The 18829-nt window shown below is 33.0% G+C and overlaps 1 protein-coding gene across 1 annotated transcript in view; it reads left to right on the top strand.

Moving 5' to 3' along the window:
* LOC131522692 (ryanodine receptor 3) overlaps nucleotides 1–18829 on the top strand; it is a 188814-nt gene that overhangs the window by 16813 nt on the left and 153172 nt on the right. Inside the window, 2 exon segments of the mRNA XM_058748334.1 lie at nucleotides 5739–5858; nucleotides 18453–18554. Of these exon segments, the coding sequence (XP_058604317.1) occupies nucleotides 5739–5858; nucleotides 18453–18554 (222 nt within the window).

The following is an 18829-nucleotide window of genomic DNA, read 5'->3' as shown; positions in this document are numbered from 1 at the left end:
GCTCTTAAACTCGTGTTTGTTTCTAAATGTGAGTCATTAAAGCTCACGGTCACTTCAGTCTCATTACAGCCGCTCATCTCGGACGTCATTCAGACTCTTCCTCTGATGTTTGAGCAAACACTTAAAAACATGTTCAGGCCTGAATTTATGATTTTAATATTTAAGTTGCTTGTAAAATCTCCATGCATTTGGATTACAACGTTTTAACATAAATTAATAAACGTAATGTATGTTTGTGTCAGTCATACATAAATGAAACGGGTCAGATGGGTCAAATGAAACGAAATCTATAAATGTATTCTGTCATGGAAAAAAAATATATATAAAAAAGGTAATTGTGACTTCTTATCTTACAATTCAGACGCACAATTCAGAGTTTTGAGAAAAATGTCCAAATTGCAGGATATAAAGTCCAAATTGCACGATATAAAGTCCAAATTGCAGGATATAAAGTCCAAATTGCACAATTTAAAGTCCAAATTGCACAATTTAAAGTCCAAATTGCACAATATAAAGTCCAAATTGCACGATATAAAGTCCAAATTGCAGGATATAAAGTCCAAATTGCGCAATTTAAAGTCCAAATTGCGCAATTTAACGTCCGAATTGCAGGATATAAAGTCCAAATTGCATGATATAAAGTCCAAATTGCAGGATATAAAGTCCAAATTGCGCAATTTAAAGTCCAAATTGCACAATTTAAAGTCCAAATTGCACAATTTAAAGTCCAAATTGCACGATATAAAGTCCAAATTGCACGATATAAAGTCCAAATTGCGCAATTTAAAGTCCAAATTGCGCAATTTAAAGTCCAAATTGCGCAATTTAAAGTCCAAATTGCGCAATATAAAGTCCAAATTGCGCAATATAAAGTCCAAATTGCAGGATATAAAGTCCAAATTGCAGGATATAAAGTCCAAATTGCACGATATAAAGTCTAAATTGCACGATATAAAGTCCAAATTGCGCGATATAAAGTCCGAATTGCAGGATATAAAGTCCGAATTGCAGGATATAAAGTCCAAATTGCAGGATATAAAGTCCAAATTGCAGGATATAAGATATAAAGTCCGAATTGCAGGATATAAAGTCCAAATTGCAGGATATAAGATATAAAGTCCGAATTGCAGGATATAAAGTCCGAATTGCAGGATATAAAGTCCGAATTGCGCAATATAAAGTCCGAATTGCGCAATATAAAGTCCAAATTGCAATATAAAGTCCAAATTGCACGATATAAAGTCCAAATTGCACGATATAAAGTCCAAATTGCACGATATAAAGTCCGAATTGCGCAATATAAAGTCCGAATTGCAGGATATAAAGTCCAAATTGCGCAATATAAAGTCCGAATTGCAGGATATAAAGTCCAAATTGCAATATAAAGTCCAAATTGCACGATATAAAGTCCAAATTGCACGATATAAAGTCCAAATTGCACGATATAAAGTCCGAATTGCGCAATATAAAGTCCGAATTGCAGGATATAAAGTCCAAATTGCGCAATATAAAGTCCGAATTGCAGGATATAAAGTCCAAATTATGCGCAATATAAAGTCCAAATTGCACGATATAAAGTCCAAATTGCACGATATAAAGTCCAAATTGCACGATATAAAGTCCAAATTGCACGATATAAAGTCCGAATTGCAGGATATAAAGTCCAAATTGCAGGATATAAAGTCCAAATTGCGCAATATAAAGTCCGAATTGCACGATATAAAGTCCGAATTGCACGATATAAAGTCCGAATTGCACGATATAAAGTCCAAATGGCACGATATAAAGTCCAAATGGCACGATATAAAGTCCAAATTGCGCAATATAAAGTCCGAATTGCAGGATATAAAGTCCGAATTGCAGGATATAAAGTCCGAATTGCAGGATATAAAGTCCAAATTGCACGATATAAAGTCCAAATTGCACGATATAAAGTCCAAATTGCACGATATAAAGTCCAAATGGCAGGATATAAAGTCCAAATTGCAGGATATAAAGTCCAAATTGCGCAATTTAAAGTCCAAATTGCACGATATAAAGCTGCAATTACATTTTTTATTCCATGTCATGAAAAAAATTGCGAGATGTAAACTCAGAATTCAGAGTAAAAAAATTCACATTTCGGGGAAAAAAAGTCTTTGTAATTTTTGTTTCTTGTGGTGGAAGCAGTCTTCATATAAACCTGTTAAATGTATTCATTTTACAAGCAATATTCAATTAATTAAAATATGAGTTGAAAAGAAATTGGATTTATCGATGATAAATATATAAACATGGTTATTGTGTATTCAAAACACATTCAGTTGTTACGTTAATGTATGACTGAGAAGTGTGATCACAATCAGTTTATTAGTTTATGGAGGTTTTATATGCAATTCAAATACATAAATCCTAAATGTTGGCCAAAATATTTTAATTATTGTAACATTTTGCATTTGAATTAACTTTAAATAAATTATCTTTGATCATTCAATTGCACATATAATAAGTCTTTGTCAGATGAATCATTGCGATTAATAGAAGAATTATTTGTTCCAGAGCCTCGTTTGCATTAGTTTCTCTGTCTGTGCTGATCTCAGACGGTTTCTCTGATCTCCAGAGCTGTGTGAGGCGGCTGGGCTGATAATGGGACGCTAGTGATGAGTGTGTTGTGCTGATTTTGAGCGTTATTAGCTGATCTGAGTCACATCCGCTCCGTCTGAGTCACGCTTCACTTCAGCAGGACCTGAGAACTTCTACAGCTCCATCATATTTCTACATTAAATTGATGACATTCTTGTTTTGTTTAGTTTTTTTTTATCAAATGGCATATATGATATATGATAGTATGGTTCAGTATGGTTTCAGAAGAAAAAACTAAACATAAATTTGCTGTTTTTTTTTTTGTTTTTTTTTGTTTTTTTTACAATGGTTTACTGGACAAATTGCGCTTTCTTTAAATAAATTCAATTATAATTAATTTTCTTAGGGATAAAATTCCTCAGCTTCTGCTCTAAACTATAGGGAGCCCTTTTACATCACTATAAGGTTACAATTAACAACAAAACCCAAATTTAAATTCATTTACTATTTATTTTTAACTATAATAATCAACACTCAGATTAAAAAAATTGTATGCAAACATGTAAATAGTTTTTAAAGTAACTTCTAAATTATACAATTTGAAATATAATAATTTACAGAGTCATAACCTGTTTCTTAAAATATTTATTTAAACATATACATTAAATAATTAAGACATCACTAACAGGTAGAATAAATATAATGAAATATAGGACTAGTCTAATATTAGACTTAATTTCTCTAGACTTCATTTCTCTAGCAAATAACGAGCTGGAGACACTGATGACTTGCTTGAGGTAATTAAAATGCTACGTGACATTGTGTTTACAAGCTGTTTTAATTGACGTCTTTTCACGGTTGAAACACTAATTAAAGGATTATGGAAGGGGTGAGATGTTCATTCATGTTTATTTTGCGTTAAAACTAGTAATAAAGATGAAGGGATGATCTGTCGTGCCGCGTCAAAACAGCATTTATTGTCTGAACTTCCTGAAAAAATGTAACGATTTGTTTGGAACACATGCGTACCAAATCAAAAGACTCGTACCGTTACACCCCTAATATATACTGTATAAATATGAGATGAAATGAGACGTGACCGTAGAGGTTGCTAGCACACTGTAAACATGCAGATCTGTGTAACTCCTCTCCATTAATTAACCTCAGCCGCTGCCATCATAATCCTCATTATTTTTGCTCGTCACATTGGCAGAGGAAGGTGTGTGATCCGTTGACCTTTGACCCTCGGTGATGCGTCAGTGCAGCACGATGCAGATATCAATCAGCTATTTATATTTAATAAAGCAGACGGTGGGATGCTGCAGAATATTCTCTGATTAAAAGAAGCATCTGGATATTGTGCTGCAGCATTTGACAACATCAGCACATTCACCAGAGAAACACACACACACACACACACACACACGAGCTACGCTTCCATATGGAGTAATTCAGTTTGGTTGTGAAACTGCAGAAGGTTTGATCGTGTTTCAGTCGTAGCAATGTGCTTGTATTCAGTCATCGGGTTTAATCCACTCTAACAGGCTCTTATAAAAACACTGAAACGAAGCAGCCTTCTGAAAAAGACATCTAGATATTGGTTGAAAATGTTCAGATTAGGGCTGCACAATACATCAAAACAAAATCTATAGTGCTATATGACTTAGTGTGATTTGTCAAATCTCACAAGCTGTGATTGAATTAAATAAATGAATGCTTTACTGATTTCAAGCGTGACATTTGCACGTGTTGTTCATACAGTATTTCAGTGTCTGACAACAGATTGATTAATTTACTGTGAATCCAGCTGCTCTGAGACGCTCTAATGTGTTATTTGCTGGCAACCTGTCAAAATAAAAACCTTTTTGCTGTTTGAAAATGAAATAAATAAAACATAAATATTAGTCATTTAAAGTAACAGTATTTTTACTACACTTTTTTTAATTTTACAGTATTTGTTTCTCAGTATCATTACAATATATTTCTTATTTTGCTTAATATTTTTTTTTAATAATGTCACAATCTCAATATTATAATCAGTATCACAAACTCGTTGTTATAATTTAATATAGTCATATTAAACTGGTCACAAATTGTGGGAATTTAGCTTATTAAAAGCATAAAACGTTTTTAAACCTAATTTTATTTATTTTTTATTTTTTCAAATTATTTTTATTTTTTATTGCAAATGCACTCATTAAATCAACTTATATAATAATTATTTCTAAATAAAGCTGTACAAGTAGTCTGGTGAAAATTTCTGTATTTTTCATATCGCTATATATTTTGCAGGAAAAGTAAATATAAACATAATATAAAGTCTGTTTTTTTTTTTTTTTATATTTGCGCACTGTGTGTGTATTTTTATACTGCATTTAAATTGTATTTTTGTTATTTTGAAAAGTTTATTTTTAACCTATTTTTGTAATTGAATTCAGTACAGTGATAATACACTGTATGCTTGGATAAAAGTGTCATGTATTAATTTCATGAAGAAGTAATAATCTGACTGAAGTCACCGAGGTTGTTTGGTCATAAATGAATTATTCAGGACTTCTGCTTGATCTGATCAGATGTTTAAGTGTTCATTGAGTGCGTTATAAACGTCATAAACAGAGTAAGCATAAACCGTTTTTTTTTTTAATCTCTTACACCAATTTCACGCAGCATGTAAACGCAATAACCCACTTTCTGTCAGCTTATTGGCATGATCGTGACAGGAACGTATCGTTAGTGCAGATTTAAGCGCATCTAGACAGAACAAAAGTTTTGCATTAAAGAAAGAAGGAAATCTATCACAAACACAGACTCTTTCATGACTCAGCAAATGAAAAAAAATGTGTTCTCGTCTCGTGCATTCAGTCAAAACGCTGCATGCTTGAGAGGATAATATACGACATGCAGACATGTTGCAAGCAATTTATTTAACATTGCAACTGAAAACATATGGTATACTCATAGTCAGATATGCAAATGATTATATTTTGTCGTCACTTCAGGGAAATAACGTGATTTATTAATAAAGTCAGGTTACTGATGTGCATGCAAATGGGGAACTGGTTATTTTAATAAGCTGATATTTGTGAGTTATCAGCTTGCTAGTGTGCATGTAAACGTGCTCAGTGACCACCGGTATCTGTGAGTTCTGGTTTATCTGACCGTGTTTGTTCCCTCAGGACGATGAGGTAGTTCTGCAGTGTGTGGCCTGCATTCAGAAGGAGAACCGCAAGTTCTGTCTGAGCGCCGAGGGTTTGGGGAACCGCCTGTGTTACCTGGAGCCCACGTCTGAAGCCAAGGTGAGGAGAATCATCAGTCAATGAGGGGTCATTCCGTGTCAACTCAACCAGAGGTCCCCGGCTTAAATTTTTGATTTTGGTTATATTTTTTCGGAAGAAAGACAGACATGTATAGAGATGAAAACCAAAATATTAAATGTCATGGAGGAATATTTACTGAGTAATCCACTGTTTTGTAGAGGGGGGTCATAATGGCAATTTTCACCTGAGATTCGGAGCCAAATTACAGGGTGGTAAAATTGAATTTAGAAAGATTGCAGCATTATTATGTTACCTTTACACAGAGATTGGTAGGTTTGTTAGTAAAATCTGTTGACTTTAGCAATCTTTGTTGCATTATGTGCCAATGGTGACCGTTCAAAAACGGGGAAACAGCACTTTTCAAGTTTTTTCTCTAAAGTTTGCAGGCCTGTAACTCAAAAAGTATTAAAGATATCTTAATGCCCTTTTAGATGTTGGGTCTTAACAAACTTCTCTTTTGGCATCTTCATTTGTAAGGCCCTATATGGTTCGGTTCCAGAGATATTGGAATTTCAATATGGCTCTAGGAGTAAACTGTTAAAATGTACACGTTTTCAGTGGTCAAAAACCAAATGTGGGTCAATTTGCAAAAATATGATACTTTCTTTTATTTTAAAGAGGAATGTCTGAAGAACAAATAATGTTGAAACTAGAGATGTATCTCGTTTACTTCCGTCTGCATTGAACATACCTGTCGGAGTGCCATACGTATTCTTTTTCCAAAATTTGCATGCCTATAACTCAAGAAATATTAAAGATATCACAATATGATTTTAGATTGTAGTTCTTAATAAACTTTTCTTTTGGAATCTTCCTTTTCAAGGCCCTACATCGTTCAGGTCCAGAGTTATGGGGATCTCAATGAGGCTCTGTTTTCAGATTGTTGAATATTGCCTATTTATAACTTAAAAACCAAATGTTGGTCACTTTGTATACAGCTGATACTTATTGTATTTAAAGCAGAATGTCTGAAGAAAAAGTAATGTTGAAACTAGTAATGCATCAACCAAAGGTTTTGAAATTTGGTTGATTTGACATGGAATGACCCTATAAATGTGACCCTTGACCACAAAACCAGTCATAACGGTCAATTTTTTGAAATAGAGATTTATACATCATCTGAATAAATAAGCTTTCCATTGATGTATGGTTTATTAGGATAGGACAATATTTGGCTGAGAAAAACTTTGGAATCTGAGGGTGCAAAAAAAAAAAAGGAAATATTGAGAATCACATTCAAGTTCTTAGCAATGCATATTACTAATCAAAAATGAAGTTTTGATATATTTACAGTAGCAAATGTACTAAATATCTTCATGGAACATGATCTTTACTTAATATCCTAATGATTTTTGGCATAAAAGAAAAATGGATAATTTTGACGCATACAATGTATTGTTGGTTATTGCTACCAATATACCTGTGCTGCTTATGACTGCTTTTGTGCTGCAGGGTCACAACTCATAACTTCAGCCTGTTCTTCACATGAGAGAAACATCATCATCATCATCATCAGCTGTGCATCAGTAAACACACTGTATCTGCTGCTGTTTATATCTTGAGTGTGTTTCTTGTTCTGTGTGTTTGTGTCGTATTTCTCTGCTGTGAGAGATTTTGAGCTTTTAATTGCGAACATCATTAATTGATCCAGTGCTCATGAATCCTCTGAATCACTGAACCTGAGCTCTTTGTTAATTAAAGCCTGTTCACACCATGGATAATAACTATAACAATATCTATAACCATAAAGCTTTAGTGGTCATTCTAAGAGAATAGTGAGTCCACAGCACAACTATAATGCAGCCGGAATCACTTTCTGAATGATTCCTTCCTTTTGATGAACGATAAAAAACACTGACAGCCAATCACAATCCAACATTAAAGAGCTCAAGACAACAAAACTGCAGTATGTGCATATAATAAACAACAAAATATTGTCTGCTGGTGTGAATGCTAATACAGTTATTATAGTTGTTATGGTCATTGTTATTGTTGCAGTTATCATAGTTATTGTTACACTTACCATTATAGTTAACATTTTGGTTGTTTGTTGTTATCGTTGTTGTAGTTATCATTATAGTTGTTGTCATTGTGGTTATTGTTATAGTCATCACTGTAGTTATAGTTATTACATTTATCGTTATAGTTAATGTCATAGTTATCATAGTTGTTCTAGTTATAGTTAATACAGTTATCGTTATGGTTGTCGTTATATGTATTTCATTGTTGTAGTTATTGTAATAGTTGACATTGTGGTTATCGTAATAGTAGTTGTTGTAGTTATTACATTTATCATTGTAGTTATTTTAGTTTCATTATAATTATTGCAACAGTTCTCGTTATAGTTATTGTGGTTATTGTTATAGTTATTGTCATGGTTATAGTTGTGGTTATTATTATCATTGTTATTATAGTTGTAGTTATAGATATTATAGTATAGTTATCATAGTTGTGGTGGATATCGTTGTAGTTATTATAGTTTCCTTTATCAGAGTTATCGTGATTTTTGTTTATAGTTATTGTTATAGTTATCTTAGTTATTGTGGTTATGGTTGTTGGTGTCGCGTTCATAGATGTGACTCCTCGCTGACTTTATTGCGCTTTATCTTTGTTTGCGTGTTTCTCGTCCTGCGCTGTGGATGGAGACGAGCGCTGATGAGTAAGTGATGGTAATTATCTGAGACGAGGAGGATGTGTTGAGTTCATTGTGTGTGATTTCTATTCTTATGAGAGGCATCGCTCCTCAGGGAGAAAGAGAACTAATGATCCACTTTTCACACCTGATGAGCTTAAAACACTTCAGCCGGACTCACTCCTGATCGATGACTGTCTGAACGAAAACACACCTGCATCAGCGTCTGCAGATTCCCAAACCGTTCTGAAGACCTTTGACCTCAAATACGCACTCAGAGTTTCAGTTAATATTTAATATTTAACAACACGTTCATGATTCATGTTAATGATTCTCTGATGTTCGTTCGTAAAAACTAAATATTTAAATTAACAATATTTAGTAAGGGATTAATTTTGATTCATTTTTATTTTAAAAGAATTTATTTAAATTGTATAGTTTTATTAATTAACTGTCAGTACATGTTTTATTTTGATTAGCTTTTATTTTAAAAGTATTTATTTTTATTCATTATTAGTGTTTTATTTTGATGTTCGTATTGTATATTTTTATGAATTAGTGTTTTGTTTTGTTTAAAAGTGTTTATTTTAATTGTAATATTTTATGAATTAAGTTTTTGTATTTTTATGAATTATTAGTGTTATTTTGATTCATTTGTATTTTAAAAGTATTTTAATTGTGTATTTATGACAGTGTTTTTAGATTTTATTTGTAAAAGTATTTATTTTGATTTTAATATTTTATAAAATAAATTACTTGTAATTTTAGTGTTGCAATTATTAGTGTTATTTTGATTTGTTTTTATTTTAAAAGTATTCATTCTAATATTTTTGTAAATTAGTTAATTATTAGTAAGTTTATTTTGCTTTTAAGCATTTATTTTAATTGTAACATTTTATTAATTATTAGTTAATTTATTTTTTATGTATTTTAAACTTTTATGAATTAGTTTTTGATTTGTTTTCATTTCAACAGTACTTTTAATATTTTGTTATGAATTAATCTTTAGTATGTGTTTAGTTTTTATTTTACAATAATTTATTTTATTTTATATTTGTGGAATGTGTGTGTAGACTTTTCATTTTTAAGTAGCGTGCAGTAGGGCTGCACGATATATCATTTCAGCATCGATATCGCAATGTGCGCATCCACGATATTCACATCGCAGGATGTGCGATGTTTAGTATATTGATTGTTATATTTAAACTGATCGTTTTTTGCTCACACACAGACACCTTGTCTACACCGGACGCGACAGCTGTCGTGTCGCACCTCAGCACCTCAGAACGAGGCAGCTGTTTACTGAGTACATGAGTACTTTTATTTGTGTACATTCACAATAAAAACAAATCTGTGCTTTTAAATTAGAATCTGTGCTTAGTAAAATAGGCCTAAAGAAAAATAGGATGCCGCTTTCTGCCGTCTTGGTTTCCTTTCGCACACCACAAAAATGAACCGAAACTGCATTCGGTTTCTTAATTTATTATTTTAAGTAAAAATATATTTCTCTTATAGGCCTATTTATTCGTGTTTTTTTTTATATATATATATATATATATATATACATATACATATACATATACATATACATATACACATACAGGTGCTGGTCATATAATTAGAATATCATCAAAAAGTTTTTATTTCACTAATTCCATTCAAAAAGTGAAACTTGTATATTATATTCATTCATTACACACAGACTGATATATTTCAAATGTTTATTTCTTTTAATTTTGATGATTAGAGCTTACAGCTCATGAAAGTCAAAAATCAGTATCTCAAAATATTAGAATATTACTTAAGACCAATACAAAGAAAGGATTTTTAGAAATCTTGGCCAACTGAAAAGTATGAAAATGAAAAGTATGAGCATGTACAGCACTCAATACTTAGTTGGAGCTCCTTTTGCCTGAATTACTGCAGCAATGCGGCGTGGCATGGAGTCGATCAGTCTGTGGCACTGCTCAGGTGTTATGAGAGCCCAGGTTGCTCTGATAGTGGCCTTCAGCTCTTCTGCATTGTTGGGTCTGGTGTCTCTCATCTTCCTCTTCACAATACCCCATAGATTCTCTATGGGGTTCAGGTCAGGCGAGTTTGCTGGCCAATCAAGCACAGTAACACTATGGTCATTGAACCAGCTTTTGGTACCTTTGGCAGTGTGGGCAGGTGCCAAGTCCTGCTGGAAAATGAAATCAGCATCTCCATAAAGCTTGTCAACAGAAGGAAGCATGAAGTGCTCTAAAATTTCCTGGTAGATGGCTGCGTTGACTGTGGACATCAGAAAACACAGTGGACCAACACCAGCAGATGACATGGCAGCCCAAATCATCACTGACTGTGGAAACTTCACACTGGACTTCAAGCAACATGGATTCTGTGCCTCTCCACTCTTCCTACAGACTCTGGGACCTTGATTTCCAAATGAAATGTACAATTTACTTTCATCTGAAAGAGGACTTTGGACCACTGAGCAACAGTCCAGTTCTTTTTCTCCACAGCCCAGGTAAGATGCTTCTGATGTTGTCTCTGGTTCAGAAGTGGCTTGGTAGCCCTTTTCCTGAAGACGTCTGAGCGTGGTGACTCTTGATGCACTGACTCCAGCTTCAGTTCTCTCCTTGTGAAGCTCTCACAAGTGTTTGAATCGGCTTTGCTTGACTGTATTCTCAAGCTTGCGGTCATCCCTGTTGCTTGTGCACCTTTTCCTACCCAAATTCTTCTTTCCAGTCAACTTTGCATTTAATATGCTTTGATACAGCACTCTGTAAACAGCCACACCTTTCAGTAACGACCTTCTGTGACTTACCCTCTTTGTGGAGGGTGTCAATGTTCGTCTTCTGGATCATTGCCAAGTCAGCAGTCTTCCCCATTATTGTGGTTTCAAAGAACAAGAGATACCCAGAATTTATACTGTAGGGATGGTCATTTATTCAAATTCAAATGTAAATATTCTAATATTTTGAGATACTGATTTTTGACTTTCATGAGCTGTAAGCTCTAATCATCAAAATAAACATTTGAAATGTATCAGTCTGTGTGTAATGAATGAATATAATATACAAGTTTCACTTTTTGAATGGAATTAGTGAAATAAATCAACTTTTTGATGATATTCTAATTATATGACCAGCACCTGTATATATACAGTTGAAGACAAAATTATTAGCCCCCCTATGAAATTTCAGTTCTTTTTCAGATATTTCCCAAGTGATGTTTAACAGAGCAAGGGCGTTTTAACACAGTATTTCTTATTATATTTTTCATATTATTTTTAATGCTCACAAAAGAGGAGAAGCATATACATGTTTATCAAAGCATTTTCAAGTGTCAAGAACAGCCATGAGGAGTATTATAAAGAAGTTTGATGTTGCGCCAAATGTTTTCTATGGGTGAAAGATCTGGACTGCAAGCTGGCCATTTCAGTACCCGGATCCTCCTTCTACGCAGCCATGATGTTGTAATTGATGCAGTATGTGGTCTGGCATTGTCATGTTGGAAAATGCAAGGTCTTCCCTGAAAGAGACGACATCTGGATGGGAGCATATGTTGTTCTAGATCTTGGATATTCCTTTCAGCATTGATGGTGCCTTTCCAGATGTGTAAGCTGCCCATGCCACACGCACTCATGCAACCCCATACCATCAGAGATGCAGGCTTCTGAACTGAGCGCTGATAACAACTTGGGTTGTCCTAGTCCTCTTTAGTCCGGATGACATTGCGTCCCAGTTTTCCAAAAAGAACTTCAAATTTTGATTCGTCTGACCACAGAACAGTTTTCCACTTTGCCACAGTCCATTTTAAATGAGCCTTGGCCCAGAGAATATGCCTGCGCTTCTGGATCATGTTTAGATTTGGCTTTTTTGACCTATAGAGTTTTAGCCGGATTCTCTGAATCTTTGGATGATATTATGCACTGTAGATGATGATAACTTCAAACTCTTTGCAATTTTTCTCTGAGAAACTAATATCTGATATTGCTCCACTATTTTTCGCAGCAGCATTGGGGGAATTGGTGATCCTCTTCCCATCTCGACTTCTGAGAGACACTGCCACTCTGAGAGGCTCTTTTTATACCCAATCATGTTGCCAATTGACCTAATAAGTTGCAAATTGGTCCTCCAGCTGTTCCTTATATGTGCATTTAACTTTTCCGCCTCTTATTGCTACCTGTCCCAACTTTTTTGGAATGTGTAGCTCTCATGAAATCCAAAATGAGCCAATATTTGGCATGACATTTCAAAATGTCTCACTTTCAACATTTGATATGTTATCTATATTCTATTGTGCATAAAATATAAGTTTATGAGATTTGTAAATTATTGCATTCCTTTTTTATTCACAATTTGTGTCCCAACTTTTTTGGAATCGGGTTTGTAGACTGAAGTTTGAAGAACAACCAGACTTGAATCCAATAGAAAATCTGTGGGGCTCACTGAAGACCAGAGTCCATGCAGGAGACCAACACATCTGGAGGAGCTTGAGAGATTTGCTGAGGAGGAATGGGCTGCGACGTGTGTGGAACTTGTTGAGAACTACAGCTAAAGGCTCTTATCAAGCAAAAGGGATACACCGTTGACTATTAACATCAGAGGGCTAATAATTTTGGCCTTTTAGACTTTTTTTATTCTTGGTTATAATTTTGTTTCTATTTATATTACAAACATTCTGAGCTTCCTAAATAAATAATTATGTTTAGAAATGCTGTGTTGAAAAAATCTTCTCTCTGTTAAACAGCACTGGGAAATTATTTAAAAAATAATGAAATATTTTATAGGGGGCTAATAATTTTATCTTCAACTGTATGTGTATGTATGTATTTATGTATTTATGTATATATATATATATATATATATATATATATATATATATATATATATATATATAGCCTAGCTTTATTATGTTTTTCTCCGCTCGCAGAAGGTGCGTGATATGATATGATGTCCATGTAAATCCTCATGTTCTGTCGTTTGCTACTTTTTACACATGTAAAATTAATCCCCGGAAAACAAATGTTAGAATTTTCGGGTCACAGACACTTATCCTTTCTAATTTAATTCAATTCTAATTTAAAATCTTGTTGGTTAACAGTTAATAATCGGTTAACGAGCATCTGTTATCGGTTGGGAAAAATAACTGAAATGAACATCCCTAGTCAAAATGCATGTCTCTGCAAGTATCCTTGTAAGTTGTTTATGGCTGAAGGTAAACAATTGAGAAAGAAAATGGATGTGTAACAGTATATTGGTTCACAGCAGTTTAATGAGGCTTTCTGTGCCATGAATGTTAATCAAACAACAAAAGATAATTATCTCAGAGATAATTTTTTCTAAACTTTTGCAGCTTTAACAAAGATTTATTAGATTTAATTTATACAGTGAAGACTATGCAGTGTTATTTTACATTTGATTATTCAATTTCTGTACCTGAATACTGTTCAGACTTACCTGAAAAAATGTAAACCACTGTTTATTTCATTTGTATCTTTGTTCTGTTATGTTTATCTATGCTTGTAATTAGTTTATTTTCTATGCTGATTTTCTCGCCTACAAAATCACCCCAATCGTTGACTTTTTTTTTTTTTTCTAAATAGAGCTTTTCAAGTCATCTGGTGATTTTTATTTTTTTATTTTTTTTTCATATGGCAAAATATATAGCAGAAAAACAAAATATCGCAATGTGAGTTTTTTTCCAATATCATGCAGCCCTAGCATGCAGTAAGTTGTAGGCTAGTATTCATAGTGTATGATTTGATTGCTCAGAAGAGCTGAAGTGCGTCAGTGGAGTCTGTTGTGATGTTGGCGGTCTGTAATCTCGATGGCTTTATCTGATCCATCGTTTGAAGACTTCAGCTCTGAGACAAAAGAATCAAGTGACCTTAAAGTGATCTAACACTTGATGTGACGTGATCATCCATCATCCACCACTGTCTGCTTTCTCTTGGGTCCTTGTCCCCTTATCTGTCACACAACAGAGGTCAAAGGTCACTGAACTCTCAGATAAACACACTGTAATACTGCCACATTACAGCACCGTGGATTTATGTTTTTGTAAACAGGTTAAAATGCTAATATTATATAATTATTGTAAACTTATACAAGTTAAGAACAATTTACTAAAAGTTTAAGAAAAATTGCATTTTAAGGTTCCTATGAAATGCATTTTATTATTATTTTTTTTAAATTTAGTGTTTTCCATTTTAATTTTTCTTTTTTTTTTTTTGCATTTTAATGTTTTAATGAAATTTTAATCATTTAAAATCAATTTAATTAATAAAACATGTAAATTTAATTACATTTTTAATTTTATTTAATTTTATTATGAATTTGTTTTTTTTAGAAATTCTGTGTTATGTATAAAAAAAATTCTGGTAATCAAATGAAGGAATAAAACATTAATTTACATTTTATTAAAATGAAAATTAAACAAACCCTTTCATTTTTGGCAAACAAAGTGCTGCACAACAGAGGTTTACTGTTAAAATGAAATCATGGAAGAAAATGGTGTGATTATTCCCTTTAAAAAAAATCCCACAGAAGTCATAGGGCCCTGGGAAGTGTGTATTTTGAGATCTTGGCAGCACATTGGTGAGATTTTCAGCCCTCCAGGTTTGTTTCCGTCTTCATTGACGTCTGTCTGGATGCATCAGCTCCTGTCTCATCTGCAGTCGTTCAGCGCTGCTCTCGTTTGTCAGATTGATTTATCAACAACGTATTGATATTGTAGAAGCTCTGGCTCGTTTGTATCGTAGCGCTGCTCCTCATGTTATGAGCCTTGAACATCGTTAGAGAAACAGCTCTTTGTTTAGAAACGCATCTGGATGAATTGATCCAGTTACTCTGCTAAAGATCAGGATTTTATTTATTTATTTATTTTTTCACTCAATTTCTCAAATGTTTTAGATCTTGGCATAACTGGAAAGCCAAAGCCTATTGTGTTTTAACATTTTACAACTTTCCATGACCTTTACAGGTCTAGAAATCAGTTTTAAAATCTGGGAAGCTAAAAATATCTTGATCTTAGTTGTTTTAGCTTATTTTAATGCATGTTTTGTCTTGTTTGAAAACATTTCAATTCATCTTCAAACCCCACCGGATGTTTACTGAAGGATCTAAACACTGTCTGTGTTTTCGTGTTATTTTAGTATAATTGAGATATATTTAATATTGTATATTATAGTTTTTATTAAAAATTTAAAATAAAATCTAGAATCACATGCTGGGTTATTTTGATCCGGCTGGTTGGGTTAAATGTTTTTACCCACCATGCTGGTTTGTTTAATTTAAGTCATCTATTGTTTAAAAATTATTATATTGCTGGCTTAAAATGGGCTGTAAATTAAAAATCACACACAGAATTACTAGAGGCAACAGCATAAACATTTATTATCAAGCAAGAACACCTATGGACAAAATACAAGACAAATTGAATTTATTTGGGTGAATACAGCATAGTTTACAATATTACATACATTTAAACCCATTTAACAAGCATTTTGAAGGGCTGCTGTTCGCGGGGGAACTGTAAACTTTAGACCACGGCCTCACGTTTCACTCGTAGCTGAGAGATGCTGTGACTGACTCCAAAACTTGCCCAAAAACAAACAGTACTGAGATTAGAGAAGATATTTTAATATCAGTATTATAACAAATGTTATGCAAGGCAAAGGCGTTTCCAGCGCGAACGCAGCTCACTGGCATCTCGTCTTTATGTTGCGTTGCGTAAAATAATATAATTTACACCACATTAAAGAACCGCTGCGGACTTAAAAAGCACTTGCTCTCAGCAGCTGCGTTGTTGAGAAGTTCCACCGGAGACCCAGCACTTGGGTAAAAATATTAAAAATAACCCAATAAAATGACCCAACAGGCTGAACCCAGCATTTGGTTTAAAACAATAACCCAGCATTTTTTAGAGTGTAGCAACTAGCTGAAATTAAAAACTTTAAGTTTGTTATTTTACTTAATTTAAATGTATTTCATTTTATGTAATTTTTTAATGGTTTTAGTTTTTATGATAATAATAAATAATGTATAATTATGTAATATTTAATTTTAATAAAAAAAAAAAATATATATATATATATATATATATATATATATATATATATATAGTGGGTACGGAAAGTATTCAGACCCCCTTAAATTTTTCACTCTTTGTTATATTGCAGCCATTTGCTAAAATCAATTGTTCATTTTTTTTCCTTATTAATGTACACACAGCACCCCATATTGACAGAAAAACACAGAATTGTTGACATTTTTGCAGATTTATTAAAAAAGAAAAACTGAAATATCACATATTTATACATTTATTATTATTATTATTTATTTTTTATATATAATTTTATAATATTTTTACAAATATTTTATTTTCATAGTTTTTTATAATAACCCTGGTGAGTTTGCAGGGTCAAAGAAACTAGTGCAGATTGCTAGAAAGAATCTCTGAAGTTGGTTCTGCAGACGTTCTTCTGCAGGTCGCGTCCTAATAACAAAGAGCTGGAGCTCGGAGAAAGTTTCTCCAGCAGACCTGGATTACCTGGACATCGTGATCCACTTCCAGGAGTTTTGTTTGCTGTTCCTCAGTAAAGGAGGGCAGTTTGCTGCTGCATGTGCTTCATTTATCTCCTCGTTGCTCACCTTATACTGTCAGCGGGATCTTCTGGCCTCTTTGGCTTCAATCCCAAACCTGCTCCGAACACAGCGACACTAAATCACACCGTTTCCTTGTGCATAATGAACTCCATTATTGACCTGAAAATGAAGATCTTTGAGCGCTTATGGATGCCCGGTTATTAGACGGAGCTGAAGCTCAGAATTAGTGGATTCATCAAGTTTTTACTCTGTGTGAGTCCAGAACTACTTCCAGCAGAGAACAAGAGCTGCAGAATGTTTTACAATTATTTTATGTTTTAAAATAACATTTTCACAGGCATTTCTTGCTGTTATTGTTTGGATTTTCTACATTGAAATAAAATACAGGCTTTAAGGTGTGTGAAAGATCTGATGCTCAAACACGCGTGACATTTACCAAAGTTTATTTAGCTGAAAAAACTGAAAGTAAAGTTTATTTTAAAAAATATATAATTAAATTGATTGATAATCAACACTCAAAAAAAAAAAAAAAAGTTGTACACAGGGTTATTATAGTTAACTAAAACTAAAAATGAAACCTAAAAATCTATTTCATTATTTGAAATAAAATGAATATAAACTGAAATAAAATAAAATATAAACGACTTTTCTTATTTTAATTTGGTTTAACTTGATAACTAACTAAAAACTAAAACTTAAATAAAAATTGTAAATAAAAAAAAAAAATATATATATATATATATATATATATATATAAACAGTAAAATTGCAAAACTAACCAAAATTAAAATGAAAACAGAAAATATCAATAAAAACTGATTTAAAATATTAATGAAAACTATCATGGCATCTCAATGACACTAAAGTAACACTGTTTATACAAAACAATTAATTGCCAAAAAAAAAAAATCACTCTTCAATGATATTAATTTATTGTTGAAATATAAACTGTAATAACTTGTTTTCATGGCAGATTTATTCAAAAATACATTAAATAATGAAGGCAACAGTTTAAGTAAAAACAGAATGGATATTCACAGAAACTGCAACTTATTTTTTACCCAGTTTTAATTTTTATTTTGCTGTAATTTCAGTGCAATTGGTACTTTTTGCACACAGACACAAGTTTTGTTATTTGCACATAATATTGAGACTTGTTTCTTATTTCACAATATCTTTCTTTGTAGTTCTAAAGATATAATGCAGGCTTTTCTTGCAGCTCAATCAGTAAAACATGGTGCTAGCAACACCAAGGCCATGGGTTCGATTCCAAAAGGAAAATCTGCTGTTTATGATCCTGAACCAGAGTTTGTGTGTCATTTGTGGCTTGTTTTCTGTGTGTTTCAGTATGTTCCTCCAGATCTGTGCATCTGTAGTTTTGTTCTGGAGCAGTCGCTGTCTGTCCGCGCGCTGCAGGAGATGCTCGCCAAAACCGGACAAAACAATGAAGTGAGTACAAAAACACGCCAAGCTCTCATGAACAATCAGAACCTGTGTGCTGTGGAGTTATTGTGTTGTGATGTGAAACAGTCTGTGCATTAGGGGTGTAACGAGCAGTGTTGGGGAGTAACTAGTTACATGTAACGGAATTACGTAATTTAATTACAAAATAAATGTAACTGTAGTCTGTTACAGTTACTGAGAAAAAATGTGTAATTAAATTACAGTTACTTATGAAAATGTTGAAGATTACAAAGGGGGTTGCATCTGAATATTTTCACACA

This window comes from Onychostoma macrolepis, chromosome 17 (assembly GCF_012432095.1).
Source record: "Onychostoma macrolepis isolate SWU-2019 chromosome 17, ASM1243209v1, whole genome shotgun sequence".
Classification (NCBI taxonomy): domain Eukaryota; kingdom Metazoa; phylum Chordata; class Actinopteri; order Cypriniformes; family Cyprinidae; genus Onychostoma; species Onychostoma macrolepis.
The sequence above is the reverse complement of the archived record's forward strand: the minus strand, read 5'-3'. Positions and strand labels throughout refer to the sequence as shown.